The 16,801-nt window shown below is 36.5% G+C and overlaps 1 protein-coding gene across 1 annotated transcript in view; it reads right to left on the reverse strand.

Annotated features, from left to right (window-relative positions):
• Window positions 1-596: 596 nt before the first annotated feature.
• Window positions 597-16,801, reverse strand: part of gria1b (glutamate receptor, ionotropic, AMPA 1b) — a 54,739-nt gene continuing 38,534 nt past the window's right edge. The window contains exons 12-16 of the mRNA XM_081391523.1: window positions 9,395-9,593; window positions 8,063-8,310; window positions 6,000-6,114; window positions 2,538-2,672; window positions 597-870 (exon numbers count right to left, since the gene is read on the reverse strand). Coding sequence (XP_081247649.1) covers window positions 712-870; window positions 2,538-2,672; window positions 6,000-6,114; window positions 8,063-8,310; window positions 9,395-9,593 — 856 coding nt within the window. The 3' untranslated portion in view covers window positions 597-711. The remainder of the gene's footprint in view (window positions 871-2,537; window positions 2,673-5,999; window positions 6,115-8,062; window positions 8,311-9,394; window positions 9,594-16,801) is intronic.

Here is a 16,801-nt window from a genome sequence, read left to right on the forward strand (position 1 = left end):
CAAGGGTGAGTAAATAATGACAGAATTTTCATTTTTGGATGAGCTATACTGTACCTTTATGATACTTTTTCCTTTCCCAGATTAATAGTGCATCCTAACTGACCTGAATGGGGTGGGATCTGTTTGTCTGACCAATGGCAGACAAGGGTTATTATTTTGCAATTGCTGCTTGGTGATGCTAGTTGCACAGAAATTACACACTTCACCTGAACTATTTGATAAATAATGATGTGTAACTATGGTTGAAGAAAAATGTTGTGTAAAAATGTTTCTCTTACAGAGATGGAGTCAAAGATATATCATAAGGCAGAGGAAAAGAATAAAATGAGCACAACTGGAAAATTGTGATTTGGGGGAAACGAGACAATAAAGAAACATTGCAGTTAAATTGTCAGTAATTTATGAGATTGAGGGACAACTCAGTTTTCTCAAAAAAATGATGCTTCATACAAAAACACCTCACGCATGGTCTCCTCCTGCACCAGAGAAGTCCCCCCCCCCACCCCACCCCCCAAAAAACAACCACATCTTATTATTAGAAAAGTCATTTTCCTCCATCCTTATCTAAATTCATTTGGAGCTCAAAGTGTGTCCATGAATCCATTTGGCAGTACTTTAGTGGCAGGTGAGCTGTACGCTGCAGTGTCTCTCACATCCTCTCCCACTCTTGGTCTCCTGATGTCCCCTGATCTCAGAGAGACTGATGGCCGTTTACATCCCAGTGGTGCTGAGGCCCATGGCGGCCGCCTGGCCCATACATGGCAGAGTCTGTGCCGCTTTGGGGAAGTCATGGGCCATCACGCGTCCGTTCTCACCTCCGCTGCCCATCCTGGTCAGCGTGGAGCTGAGCATGGCTGCGTCAATGATTTGCTAGGACAAAAAAAAAAAACACAAAGAAGCTGCTCAGCACATTGCACAGGCATTGCAGCACAAACGACAAGAGAGAGCTTTTTTAAAGCCGGCTAACTGTACTCACCAGCTCTGACCTCAATTACGCGTAAACATATTTCATTTGATCTAAGGATTTGCTCCAGTCGGTACAAGCAATGATTCATGATAAGAAATGGTGAAAAATAACAGCCATCAAGTGCAGCAAGGATGAGACCAGTGCCACACTAACTTAAAGCCACTCTCTCATGTAGCAATTTTACATAATGAAACCCTGTAGGCTTGAAACTGGAGCTAATGATGTGGATGTTGGCTTGCACATCCTTGACGAATAAATGATTTAAATCCAGCACACTTCAGTGGATTGCTGGGGATTATGTTGCTCAGGCTCATGCAGACTAATTGGCCTGCAAGCAACAGCGATTTGTTGCTGTGATATTTTAAATGTGGCTGTTATGCGATTGTAATGTCTTAACACTTGAAGAATGAAGAAGAATGTCACATAGCGGAAGAAGACAAAAAAAACAAGGTGAAATACATAGCAGTGTTAGACTTAAAGGGATAGTTGACCCAAAAACTAAAATTCTGTCATTGTTTACTCTCCCTCATGCCGTTCTCATGTTTGTTAACTTTTTTTATTCTGCAGGACACATATTTTGAAGATTCTTTCAATAAATTTTGTCCATACAGTGAAAGTGACTTTCAATGACTTTCCTTGTATGGGTAAAAAAATATATATTTTCTTATGTGTTCCACTGTCATATTAGGTCTATTTTGATATGTCCCACCAAAATGTATTGTTTCAGTAAGAAATACATAAACACAGGAAAAGAAGACGTACTCAAGGCAATCTAATCATTTTAAAATTGCGGTCACACTTTATATTAGGTGGCCTTACTTAACCATTTGATACAATTTACGCATGTGCATACATGTTGTTGCATTGTAATTACATTTAAAGTACTTACATTTAAAATAAGATTTGTAGTTACACTGTTAACTTTACCCCTAACCGTAACACAATCATTACCCCAAAACCTAACCTTAACCCTACCCTACTCCTAAACCTAACCATTCCTCAAACTCATTAGAAATAAATTTGGGAATTTTCAGAACAACATGTAGTTACACAGTAAATCCATAATCTTGTAGGTATTTAATGCTATTACATAGAGGTTAAGGCTACTTAATGTAAAGTGTGACCAAAATTGCGGTTCCTACATGCTGTCTGAAAAATATATTTAGGCAACGTTGTGTGTTTCGTAAACCATGTCTTAAAATTACCTCTCAGATTTCCCTTTGAAAGACCTTAAATGAAAATTATGAGTCACCACATGGGTTTGTGGGTAATTAAATCTATATAAGTCACTGTATTCTTCTTAATTTTGTAAGCATTTGAGAGCAATGTGCTCCAGGATTACAGAGAGGCGCAGTGGGTGGTATGATGTTTACACCCACCCACAATTACCTCTTAAATGCCAACACGTTCCTCTGCCAGATCCCCAAGAGGAAGTGAGGTCAGTATACGATAGAAGTTATAAAACAATATAAGTGCCAAATGCAAAGCCCATAATTAAATGTGGATGGATCTAAATACGGCACTATACTGGGCTGGAGATGCTAAATGGGTTATAATGGTTTTTACACACCTTCATCCTTCGAGACTCGATTCTGGATTTGTAACAGAACTCAACAAGGGCCACCAGCATGGCAAGCCCAAGCCCGCCAATCAGAATGTAGAAAACTCCAGCCACATTACTGAGGCTCAGAGCGCTGGTCTTATCCTGCAGAGCAGAGACGACAATCAAACACTTGAACTGTGAGCTGTCACACAAACACATTAACACACACAAATCTACAGGACAGCAACAAACATAAATGATCTCTTTCTATTACAGCTATTGAATAAACACACAACATGATATTTACAGCTATAAGATATAACGTACACTTAATGTACACAACCAAATCTAGATACTTATACATTCGCTATATATTTATATTATGATAACTATGGTATTCATTCTGTCACAGTATTTAAAATGAATCAGCAATAAAAAAGAGCTGCCTAAATCATGCAAACGCATGCGTCAACTTGGAACAAACAATCTTTCAGGAATTTCTGACTGTCTTGGCATAGTGGTTTCAATTTGAACAAATAATTATAAATTAATAAATAAATAATATTAATATTTAATAATAAAATATGAATAAAATCAAAGATATCTCCCTGTTTACATTTGAACTATATCTATACCTCTGATATAAAATAAATATATAGTCCTTATTATTTAAAAACATGCAGGTATAAACCAAGTTTTTTGTCTTGTTTATAGAATTTCTTGGCTTCTGTATTAAGATTTTTTGCCCAAAGGTCATAACTTAGACCCTTTGGCGTCTCTCTCTGTCTCTGGTGGCAGAGACGTCACGTCAGGGGTGGTGGGAGTCAGTGACATGCATCTGTTTGGTGACCGTATTGAGGTCTCATCCATTGGCATGCACATTGTCTTTGGACAGAGACAAGACAGCATTGAAGGACTCTACGGGGAACAGCAATCCTGTTAGAGGGCATTCCATGGCAACGCTTTTCTCTCCAGACTGCCATTTACTCATGCTGAGATGAATGGGTGGCTTTAGGCTTTATATGTTGCTGTTGTTATTAGGAGGAGTTTAGGAAGAAGCAGATACCATGGGGGAAAAAATAAAAATACCGAACAGCAACTATACTGAGCACCTCAGTGTTTCATATTGGTTTTTCTTAATTATTGAAATTCTGTGGATTTTATGTATTGTCCATTTAACATGTAAGCCTATTGATATAATTCCTCTAGAATAAAGGCAAGGTCGGAATATCTCTTTGCTTATTACTTGTATGGCTTCATGTATAAATTCTCCAGTAATGGAGCTGAATATACTTAAAGGGATGGTTCGGAGTAAAATCAACCTAGGGTCCTTTGCACCATGACCTCGAGCCAAACACCCCAAAGCCAAAGTTTGTAAGTATATCAGGAGTTTATTTAAATAACACTTGCCTGACGGCTCATGCTACTGTTAACCCGGTCGTCGAGGTCACTTCAGTGGTTTGGAAAAAGCACATAAAAGTCCTGGCAGAAAGCGATGCATAAGGATGAGTGTAATGACGAATTATAATTTTTTCCGAAGTGTTAACAACTTAGTGTTAACTAATAATTGTTGCAAACTGGTACTACCAACAAAATATTAGTGCATTCCTGGAACTGGGCGTCGTTACACTACATCCTTATGCATCACTTTCTGCCAGGACTTTTACGGGCTTTTCCCAAATCACGGAAGTGACCTCGACGTCCGGGTTAGCGGTAACATAAGCCGTCAGGCAAGTGTTATTTAAATAAACTCCTGATGTACTTACAAACTTTCCAATGCCTCGTTTTATGAGTACAGAACCTATTTGTACTACTGTATAAGTTTGGTACCATTCTGGGCATTATTAGTGGGGTGATTTACGAGATACAGCCTAGGATCCATTAGCGCCTGCACTAAGCCATCCGGCTGATATCTCTAAATAAGCTCAAACTTTAATAATGTTCGACCAAGGGAAAAAAGGCTTCTGGGGGGGTGTTTGGCTCGAGGTCATGGTGCAAAGGACCGTAGGTTGATTTTAAGAGCCTAAGATCCCTTTAATATACTTAAGAAATTAGCATAATTCAAGACTATAATAATAGTATTCTGATGTAATGTAAACTAATTAAGATTAGCAACTCTTTCATATTAATATTTTTGCCACTATAGGTATATATATATGATAGGTATATACTATAGGTATATTCACTATATGATATATATATATATATATAATTTACTTCATTTATATAATACATTTTGTATATGTAATAATATAATGTAATATAATGTAATATAATGTAATATAATATAATATAATATAATATAATATAATATAATATAATATAATATAATATAATATAATATAATATAATATAATATAATATAATATAATATAATATAATATAATATAATATAATATAATATAATATAATACAATATAACTCTTGAACCCAGAGTCTGATTTTATCCTTAAGCAAGTGCATTTATTGATGAACACATGATTTATGAGTGAAGAGGTTTGAGTTTTACACATGAATATGTACGTACGCACGGTTAGAAAATGCGACCAAATAAGCAGGAAAAGCTCAATAATTTGTAAATGAGGCAAGCTCAGAAGCAAGCACTGAAGTGAGCGAAGAAAAAAAAAAAAACTATGTTTCCTATTTCTATAAATACACCACAAGCATCACATCTATTTTGTAATGTGGGAAGTAATAGGGGCCAGACAGCAACATGATGACATTGCGCACAAGTCTCTTGGTAAATGGCAGATTGGAGACAGAGCGTTGGCTGTGGTGCGTGTTTGAGAGAGAGGAGGACAGGGCCTTTAGTAAAGCACTAAAGCTGTATCTCTAAGTGAGGGAAAGGACCAATGAGTGAACTGACCTTTCTGGCGGAGTCCTTGCTTCCACACTCCCCCTTATCGTACCACCATTTGTTTTTCAGTTTGTCTAAGACGGCTTGCTCATTGAGTTTCAACACCGCTAGGTTTACGGGGATTCTTCAACCAGGAAAATAACATAAATAACATTACCCATGTTATCTTATGTTATTCAGCATTTAAGCAAACATACACCCATAATTACTTTTTGATGTGTTCTACATGTCTACAGATAAATAGAAAAGAAAACAAACAAAACAAAAGCAGAAAAAAAGGAAAGAACAGCACAGTCACAGAGTTTGAAAACTGTCACTGCCAAAGTGATATGCATTAATACTCCATCTAGCTTTTGTGACCTTTCTCCCTACTGCAAGATGTGTATTACTATATCACTTTGGGTAACCGGCAAAAGAGATCGAAAACACTCGGATTTGCACAATTTTGAGTATGATACTCAATGTTATAATTGACTGTCAATCATTTAAACGCCTCAGTTGCATTAAACAAAAAACGAGTTGGAATATGTTCAATTGGTGTACAACTGCAGCCGAGGTGTTTGTTAACTGAGGTTGCCGGTTACCCCCCCAAGGTGGTGGTTACCCGCTGGATAGCTCATATTGGGGCTGACCTTGGAATCACCTCCTCCGCTGCCACACTCTCCCTTGTCGTACCACCATTTGTTTTTCAATTTGTCCAACAGGCCCTGCTCGTTCAGTTTTAACACTGCCAGGTTTACTGGGTTTCTTGAAATGATAATAAAATAAGCTGGGTCAGCATTGGTGATATGATACGGCGAGGCAGAGGTTGTGTCAAATAAAAGTGAGTCTATTAAGTCGTAGAGGAAGTGAACAGAACATAAAACTGATCTGACTGTGTGCCTGGCTCTGCTGGGCTTGTTGATGTAATATTAGTTGTCTTGTGTTGTGCTAAAGTGTAAAAAAAAAAAAAAAAAAAAGTACTGTGACCAAATTATGAGAGATTTTACTGAGCAAGACCTCGTATTGTGGGAGAGGAAACGGGACGAATTAGCAATGCTCTGGATTTAAGCCCTTTGTCACAGCGTGGTCTGCGTAAGAGGATTCCCAGATAAAGTCAATATTACTGTAGATTAGCTCTGGAAAATCGAATACGCCGTGGTTGCGTTCCATATTTTGGGAAAACCCAACACTGCAATCAAACCCAGAGCGCTCTTAATGCGGCCCATTCTCATATGTGTGGCGGTGTCTTTCTCTGTAAAATCCCTGACTTCTTTCTGTACCCCTCGAGACAGGGGGAGAAAGAGGCTGATGTGCTTATGGATGACTAAAACAAAGCCAGACTTCATCCATGAACGTTTATCTGAAATCGGCAGAGTACACAAGACAACAAGGATGTCAGGGAGGATAATGATAGGTAAAACCATCACAACATCTAAAATGGAGCACATGAGAGGAGAATTTGAGAGAAAGATGGTGAAAATGCCACAAGTTGATGGTCAACATTTACATTCATCAGCTTTGGACTAGTAGGAGAGAAACATTTGTGTTACTGTTTAAAGGCCTTTATGAGTCATAAGAATGCAATTTAAGTGTCTGTGAGACAATATATTAGGTGTATGGGATACATTAAAACTGATAAATGTTCAAAATAGCCTGCTTTTTTCTATTTATCAAAGAATCCTGAAAAAGTATCACAGTTTCAACAAAAATATTAAGCAGCACAACTGGTTTTCAACATTGATAATAATCAGAAATGTTTCTTGAGCAGCAAATGAGCATATTAGAATGATTTCTGAAGGATCATGTGACTGACTGGAGTAATGATGCTGAAAATCCAGCTTTGCCATCACAGAATAAATAACATAAAAAAGAAAAAGATTATTTTATATTGTAATAGTATTACTGTTTTACTGTGTTTTTGATTAAATAAGTCTTGGTGCAGTCAAAAACATTTAAAAAAATCTTACCGACCCCAAACTTTTGAACGGTAGTGCATCTGTATTAATAAATGGAGTCTAGATGTTGAAATCAACTCTTACGAAATGTTTTCTATAGTTGAATGCTACTGAACAGGCACACAGCTCTTATTCAAATCAGAGTTTAGCATTTAAAAAAGCACAATGGGCTTTGTGGGCCGCTGTGGTCATTATTCTCAAGGATGTGTTCTTTGATGTATGTATAAAAGAACAGAAGTATTGAAATGCATTTAGTCAATGTGGTGAGATGCAAGTATGAGATGTGATATTAACACATAAACATTAAAAATAGCGATCTTGATGATGGAATTATGATAAGCAGGAGTATACATTTTGTGGTAATGAGAGTTGATGGTACAGAACATAAACAGACAATTATAATTAATTTCAGTCAACACATAAAATCAGAGGTTACAGAGGAGATGCTTCTTTGAAAAATGAAGCTAAGTCTTATTTAACATTAGTTGTGGCTACTTTATTACATTAATGTAAAAATAGACATTAAAAAAATTCTATATTAATTTTAAAGCTGAAGTGTACAATTTTTTGGATACTTAGAATTGTCTATGCTGAGTAAGGATAAACATTTTAAGTTAGCCATTTGTAGGAGAAGCCCTTACACACTTGTTATGCCTTCAGAAATCTCTCCAATGTAAACTCTCATACTTTTAACGGTTCATAATCATTGTCAAAAAAGAAAACATTTTTGGTTGAAGTATTAGGGGGCTCAGGTGTACCTCAAGGCGGATCCTTTGGGTGTGGCTACTCCATAGCCCTTTGAGTCCAGGTTTCCTCCCACCTTCATGGTGTCACATGGTTTGCGCTGTTCAATGTATTCATTCATAGTGGATTCCAGCAGATAAGCATACTTCCCTTTGGACTTCCTCACCCGCACGACACCGTCGTCTGTCGTCTTCACAAATACAGAAGGCTCTGCAGACTTCATGTAGGACCACATCTTCTCAAATACTGCGATCTTTGATCTCTGAGGAAGGGGGTAATAATGAAGTCAGGTTAAGAAGTCAGATTTCTGTGTTTGCCTCAATATGTTTGGTGTACACGATGCATTGATCAAAGGTAACAGTTCAAAAGAACTGCTGTTTTGCACCATGTTTAAAAATACACTACAGTTTGGGGTATTTTTTTTAAACAAATTATTATTTTTATTCTGCAAGGATGCATTAAATTGATCAAAAGTGACAGTAAAGACTTTCATAACTTTATAATTTTACAACTATAACTTTTTCTATTTTAAATAAAAGCTTCTTTTTTAAACTTTCCATACCTCAAAGAATTCTGAAAAAAGTATCATGATTTCCACAATAATGTAAAGCAACACTGTTTTTAACACTGATAATAATAAGAAATGTTTCTTGAGCAGCAAATGCTGAAAATTCAGTTTTGCCATGAGAGGAATAAATTGCATTTAAGAGTATTTCACTATATCTTTGTTTTTACTGTATTCTTGATAAAATATGTGCAGCCTTGGTGAACATAAGAGACTAAAAAATCTTTAACCCCAAACTTTTAAACGTAGTGTACATGAATAAGGTTTGAAAGATGTCGATTATAACTGAATAACATCTTAAAACATCAATTTCTGGCTTTTCCTCACATAAATCTGCCACAAAAAACAGTCTGTCTATATACTCCCACACAGAACTGAAGATAGCAAATATACCACGTGAAACACAGACTTTTTTTTACATTTCTAAACTTGAATTTAAAATACACAAAGTACCTGATATCGTGGTCCTTCAGCGTGTCAATTCAGGACATTTAGATTAATTCTGTTTGTATTCTTGGTGTATGGATAAAATGTGCAAAAATGTTACCTTTAGGGCAACAAAAGCTTCTCACCATGGTAGTACCCTCATATTTGTACCTTATCTTCTCCAAAGGGTGCATATTAATACCTTAGAGGTGAATATTGGTACATTGAAGTATTAATATGCACCTTTTAGTGGTAGATAAGGTACAAAGCTAAGGCACAATCTTTGAGAGTACTGATAAAAGCAAAATTTTTGCACATTTTGAATAAGAGTATAGTAACATACTTTTTCTCTTACCCTGAAGAACTCTTTGGTGGATCCTCCATCCAGAGTTCCATAAGCAATCTCTGTTTGCTTGGCTAGATCCTCGGCACTCTCAATGGGTGACACCATCCTTTCCACAGTGAGGAAGGCAGCCAAATTGGCTGTGTACGAGGAGATGATAATCAGAGTGAAGAACCACCACACACCTCCAACTATACGACCAGAGAGAGATCTGGGGGGTACAGTTTAACAACAAACAGGTGGTTAATTGTCTGGAATATTGCAGTGATCCCTATCAAATTAGACTCATTATGAAGTGTCTGAATTTTAATATGATTTCCATTTCTAGCTGTGCACACAGTGGAAAGATAACAGATTAATTAATAAATGAATGACTTTATCAGCAGGCATATATGATGAAAAAAGGTCTTCTTATTGGCCAATCTAGTCATAAATCAGATCTGGATCAGAGTTTAAACAAAAGTAAAGTAATTTACAGTCTTTGTATGGCAGAATTTAATTATCATCACAGCTCGAAATGTCTGAAATATCATCTATAAATGATCTTAATGAACAGACCGGATGACTGCTGAAGTTACAATAAAACATCTTTGTAATATATAATTGTGTTTCTTTCCTGAAAAGGAACTGGATGTAGTAAAACTGATCCTGAAACTGAACAGTCGGTATGCAAGAAAAATTCCCAGTATTTTGAAAAATTTTCCCCCAAAGCCTAAATGAAAAAAATTAGATGTTATTTTTCATTTTGAATATATTAAATTGTGCAATAACATCAACATCAAAAGTGATTGAAATAAATTAAAAGTATGAAACTTTAAAAAACCTAGTTAAACATTAAAATTTGACTTTTGCTTGTATAACTAATAACAATAACAATAATACTTTAAAAACATGATATAACCCCTCATGCTCTTTTCCCACAAGATATGACTTGGTTTGATCTCTGACTTCTCTATGCATAGGCTGTTTATTAATCTGACTGTCCTCAAATGTTAAAAACATTGTTCATCTTTCACCGCTCCCTTTGAATGAAAGTCTTAAATTGAATCAAAGATCCTGTTCTGCCAAGCTTGCACTAAAGTTCTGCTTTCCAATACATGCTGCACACAATTCCGCCATTTTTCACTTTCAAGGGAAATATACATTCTCTTCACAGCCTCCAATGATATTATCAGTTATATTAAAGGGGCCCATAAACCACTTTGAATTTTTATTGGGAAGCAAAATGTCCTGCATTACAAGTTGTTGGAACATTGTTGGAATGTTAATAGATCCAAAACAGAAATTATAGTTCATGCTTTCTAATAAAAGTCTACATTCAACTTAACTGCCATTAACAGAACCATACCTTCTATTATCTTGGAAAAAACAGCACACATTTAACTTTAGCATGTGAAGAGTAAAGTAAAATGACAAACAGCTATTTGTATATGCAGGAAAATTACTTAGGGTCTTAACTTTTGTAAAAGATTATTTTATCAAAAATACACTATTAAACAGTAATATTTGTGAAATATTATTACACATTAAAAGTTCCTTCAGATATAATTTTATTTTGCTGATTTGACACTGCTCTTATTTCTTTATGATCACTTTTGAAAACAATTGTGCTGCTTACTATTTTTGTTGAACAAAGAACAGCTTTTATTTGAAACATTGAAATATTCAGTAACATTATAAATGTATTTACTGTAACTTTTGATCAACATAATGCGTCCTTGCTGAAAAAAAAAATCTTTAAACTTTTGAACTGCAGAGTATATTCAAACAGAAATGACTTCATTATGTCCTTCAATATCAAAGATCACAGTATTTGAGAAGATCTGTTCCTACAGAAAGTTTTAAACCAATTTAATGTGTCCTGCTGAGTAAAAAAGTGTATACACACACACACACACACACACACACACACACAAGAGTTAAATAAATTTATCATTTCCTCTAAAACAACAACATGTTTATTAGATCCCATACCAACTAAACTATTGAAAGAAGTGTTACCTATAGTGGAAGAGCCTCTCCTCAATATTATTAACTCGTCTTTATCTTTAGGTCATGTTCCAAGAACATTTAAATTGGCAGTTATAAAACCACTAATTAAGAAACCACAATTAGACCCAAATAACCTAGCAAATTATAGACCCATTTCAAATCTTCCTTTTATGTCCAAAATATTAGAAAAAGTTGTGTCTGCCCAACTGGGCTCTTTCTTGCAAGAAAATGACACCTATGAAAAGTTTCAGTCTGGGTTCAGGCCGCATCATAGCACTGAAACTGCGCTCGTTAAAATCACAAATGATTTACTCTTAGCTTCTGACCAAGGCTGTATCTCAATACTAGTTTTACTTGATCTTAGTGCTGCGTTCGATACTATAGATCACACAATACTCTTAGATCGGCTACAAAACTATACCGGTGTTCAAGGACAAGCATTAAGCTGGTTCAGATCATACCTATCTGACCGCTACCATTTTGTCTATTTAAACGGAGAAAAATCGATCATAACTCCAGTAAACTATGGAGTGCCGCAAGGATCTGTGTTAGGCCCTCTATTATTCTCAATATATATGCTGCCACTTGGAAATATTATAAGGAAACATGGAATTAGTTTCCATTGTTATGCTGATGACACTCAACTATATATTTCATCACGGCCGGATGAAAACGCTAAATTATCCAAATTGACAGAGTGTGTTAAAGATATAAAAGATTGGATGACGCACAATTTTCTTTTATTAAATCCAGATAAGACAGAGGTAATACTTATCGGTTCAAAAAACCGCCCACAAAACCTCCTTCAATACAACTTTAACATAGTAGGGTGTCCTGTTACTTTATCCTCTACAGTAAAAGACCTGGGTGTTATATTAGATTGTAACTTGTCTTTTGAAAATCATATTTCATATGTTACAAAAACAGCCTTTTTTCACCTTAGAAATATTGCTAAATTACGTAACATGCTATCTGTTTCTGATGCAGAAAAGCTAGTTCATGCATTCATGACCTCGAGACTAGATTACTGTAATGCTTTATTAGCTGGTTGTCCTGCATCCTCAATAAACAAGCTACAGTTAGTCCAAAATGCCGCCGCTAGAGTTCTTACTAGATCAAGAAAGTTTGACCATATAACACCAATTTTATCATCACTACATTGGTTACCTATAAAGTTCCGTATTAATTACAAGGTATTGCTACTGACTTATAAAGCCCTAAACGGCTTAGCTCCAGTTTATTTAACGGATCTTCTATCGCCCTATAATCCATCGCGCTCTTTAAGATCACTAAATTCGAGGCTTCTGGTCATACCTAGGATATCCAGATCCACCAAAGGAGGGAGAGCATTTTCACATTTAGCACCAAAACTCTGGAATAGCCTTCCTGATACTGTTCGTTGCTCAGATTCGCTCTCCCAGTTTAAAACTAGATTAAAGACGCATCTCTTCAGCCAGGCATTCATGTAATATTTTAATCTTACAGTTAAATCCGGTCTCTACTTCATAAACGCCAGAGGAGAACTGGCCCCCGACTGAGCCTGGGTTCTCCCAAGTTTTTTTTTTTCTCCATTAGGTCACCTAATGGAGTTTTTCGGTTCCTTGCCACTGTTGCCTTTGGCTTGCTCAGTTGGGGATACTTAATTTGATTAATCGATTCAACAGTGCTATTGATCTGCATTACCAAACGTGGATGTTTTACACTAGAAACATACACTGATGTACTATTTTATTTAATACTGTGAAGCTGCTTTGATACAATCTGTATTGTGAAAAGCGCTATATAAATAAAGTTGACTTGACTTGACTTGACACACACACACACACACACACACACACACACACACACACATATATATATATATAGTATAACAAAAAAGTGTAACAAATAAAGTCAAATGCCACCCCTCAAAAATTCTGGGTCTGTCTCGACTCTCTACCTACTTCAGCTTAAACTGTCTCTGTTAGGTACGTCCAACTTTGTCAAAGTCAGTATTGTGTTTGCAAAAAAAATGTATCGCCATAAAATCATCATTGTTGTATCTGATCTTAAAAAAGCAGAATAGCCGAAGGATATCTGGGTAGCACTTTATTTTACAGTGTCCCTGTTACATATGTTACATGTACTTACCATAGTAATAACAGCAAATGAAGCAAATTACATGCAACTAACCCTCAACCAAATCCTAATCCTACCCTAACCCTATAGTAAGTACATGTAGTTGCTTAATATTACTCAGTACTTAAATATATAATTACACTGTAACAATGACACCTTAAAATAAAGTATAACCCATATCTGTATCTGCATTTCCATATGTGAGAGGTCATGTAACACCTTAAATGTTTCAACACACACAACTTGCACATTAGAAGAATACCATGCAAATCCCTTAATGAATACTCAAAATGAATTATCAATCTAATCCGGAGAATTTGGGTCACTCCTACACTGAAAGCAAAGTAAAAGGTTCCCGTGGACAAACACTGTTTCAAACACACTCAATCACGTCTCCATGGAGACACGACGACTCACAATAGAGCTGTAACTAAAAATAATAGTCTCCTTGTCGTTCTACATTGTAATGCTGCAAAATGTCCGTTCCATTACAGAAACTTTGAAGCGCGCTGTTGAGAACGTTGTGACATGCTGATCATCTCTTCGTACTCTGGTGTCACAGTTCAGTTAAACACTGCAGAACATTTCCAAACACTCGGGATGGCAAGGTCACCTCGACAGTGGGAAAGGCCCGAGCAAGACCTCCCTCCAGGCTTCTGTTCTGTGTATGTGTGTTTGTATTGTGAAATTACACTAATGTGCTTGTGACCTAAACGTAATGTGTATGTGACCTGCTAGTGTCATTGCGTATGGAAGTGTTTGTAAACCGGAGAGTATTTTTGTACGGGGGAAAGGGAATCTGGACAAAGCTGAAGTGACAGTCGGAGGCCCACGGGAGGAAGGGGGCACCATGGCGCCTGGGTTGAACTGTCATGATCGCTGAAAGCCTGATGGTCTGACCCCGCACAAACACAGACACAAAGACACACTCCACATCTCAAATAATGTTCCTAAGGCACACAACATGTATCGCTTCCTCGGGGTAACTGCTCGCTCTATTTCTCTGTCTCACACACACACACTTCTCCGTGCTCATATCCTGGAGTGCTCTTGGTTTATTCTTCAGCAGGTGTGAACAGACAGATCATCGCCTCCAGGCCAATTTAACTCGTTGGAAAATTCATTGGGCCTTTATGTGACAGCTTTCTTAGGAGTCACATCTACACCATCCCTCATGGTGAGTAGCCTACTCTTCATACCAAGATTCACAGTAGTAGTTCAGTAGAGGTCATTCTGTCTACAGTAATGAGGGCACTGGGTTTTACAGCTGAAAAAACTGACATCTGTGGCTAAAATAACTTAAAGGGGCAGTGTGTATTTTCCAAGGCGTCAATGTTTGGCTGGTTAGCACGGCTAAGTTAGCTTATATCATGTACTTCCTGGTGGTATTTCGACAAATGTAAACGTTACTTCACACTTAATTCAAATAATGTAAGATTCAGTGATGCAGAAATTAATCACATTAATGAATCTATTACCGGTAGCACTTTTTCTCAGTCCTGTTGCCAGTGTACATACTATGTACTTATTATAGTAATTACAGTAAAAACTAGGTACTAACCCTGAACCTACCCCTAAACCTAACTTTAACCCATGAAGTTACCTTGTATTACCTAGTGCTTTCTTAGGTAAGTACACTAAGTACACACAAGTGCAGGTACTGTAAAATTAAGGTAAACGTGATTACATCTTTGTAATCCTAGAACAGGATTCAGGGATCAGCATCTTTGTTGATCCTAGAACAACATTCCAATCAACCAATCAGAAGTTTACAGTTCATGTCAAGTAGGGCTTATGTCACGATATCAGATTTTTCACTACATGGTTATTGTGGCCAAAAGAATTCATGATAATGATATATTGCGATATCTATAGAAATCTTGCAAAAATAAAAAATAAAAATAATACTATCAGTCAAATTTAAATTAAAAAGATATGATCTTATTTTTTACTATTATATACAGTGATAAAGGCTGTCGATTGGCTTTGTATTATAAATACATTATCCTTATGAAAATATCAGACATGACTTGAAGAACACAGTTAAACCATAATACTGTAGCAATGGTGTGTTAATTCTTTTCATGTTAAATCAGTCAAAATGTCTCTATCTGCGTTTTATTCAGCCAAAGTGATCGCAAATATTTTTCTCCATATTATGGATTTCCTGGAACTTATTACTCATGAGTCTCACTCCGGCATCGAGTATGAATGAAACAGAAATTATATGTAAGAGTTTAACGCTCCATAATGCTCACATCGTCCTATTTTGGGCAAAATGGAAAAAAATACTAAACATAGGATAATCCACAAGTTTTTGTCCGAATGAGCACACATTTGCACTAAAAGCACAGAGGGATACAAAGGGATAGAGACAGTCATGGCCTAATGATAAGAGAGTCAGACTAGTAACCTGAAGGTTATGGGTTTGATTCTCAATACCGGCAGGAAATGACTGAGTTGCCCTTAAGCGAGGCACCTAACCCACAAACGTTCCCCACTGCTCTGGGTGTGTGTGTCCACGGTTTGCAGTGTGTGTGTGTGTGTGTGTATTCACTACTTACTACTCCTATTATGTGGGGCCAAAACTGTAAGATAACGGAGGCAGAAGTGGGTGAATGGGTTGGTGGTTTTGACTCCTTTTGCGCTCACTGTTGATTGACAGGTGCAGACTGAGGTAATTAACGAGTTTTAATCGGAAACTCACGGAATCCATAAAACTTCCACACTGATGAGCTAACTTTCTTAGAGTGCGGGTAGAGTGTCTCGTCTGTCATATCCCACGATTTGCATTTATGCGGCAGTAGCAGCTGCGTGCTGTGACTGCTTGTGTTTTATGACATGTGGCAACCAGCAATAAGGTGCAATACCGCCACCTACTGTTCGTTGGGATGTCAACCAGATACTGGCGCTGGATTATTTATGTGTAATATTATCATACACAAAAAAAAAAAAATTTGTTGAAATTAATCAGTTATTTTATCGTATAGTGGTTGCATTCAATTGATTTTATCTACATTTAAACAAATGCATTAACTTGAACTTGATGCATTTGTTTAAATGTAGATAAAATCAATTGAATGCAACTACTTATGATAAAAAAATTGATTAATTTCAACGAATAATTTTTTTCAGTGTACGTTTACTATTCGTTTGAAATATTATGGTTATCGCCAATACCAATTAACATGATAACGATATTTCATTTTTTAAAATATCATAGATTATCGGTATTTTGTGACTCCTAATGTCAAGTTTAGGCTTAGGCGTGCTTCTACATCAGTGCTATTCACCTATCATTTCCCTCTG

Source organism: Scardinius erythrophthalmus, assembly GCF_964197995.2.
Source record: "Scardinius erythrophthalmus genome assembly, chromosome: 17".
NCBI lineage: Eukaryota > Metazoa > Chordata > Actinopteri > Cypriniformes > Leuciscidae > Scardinius > Scardinius erythrophthalmus.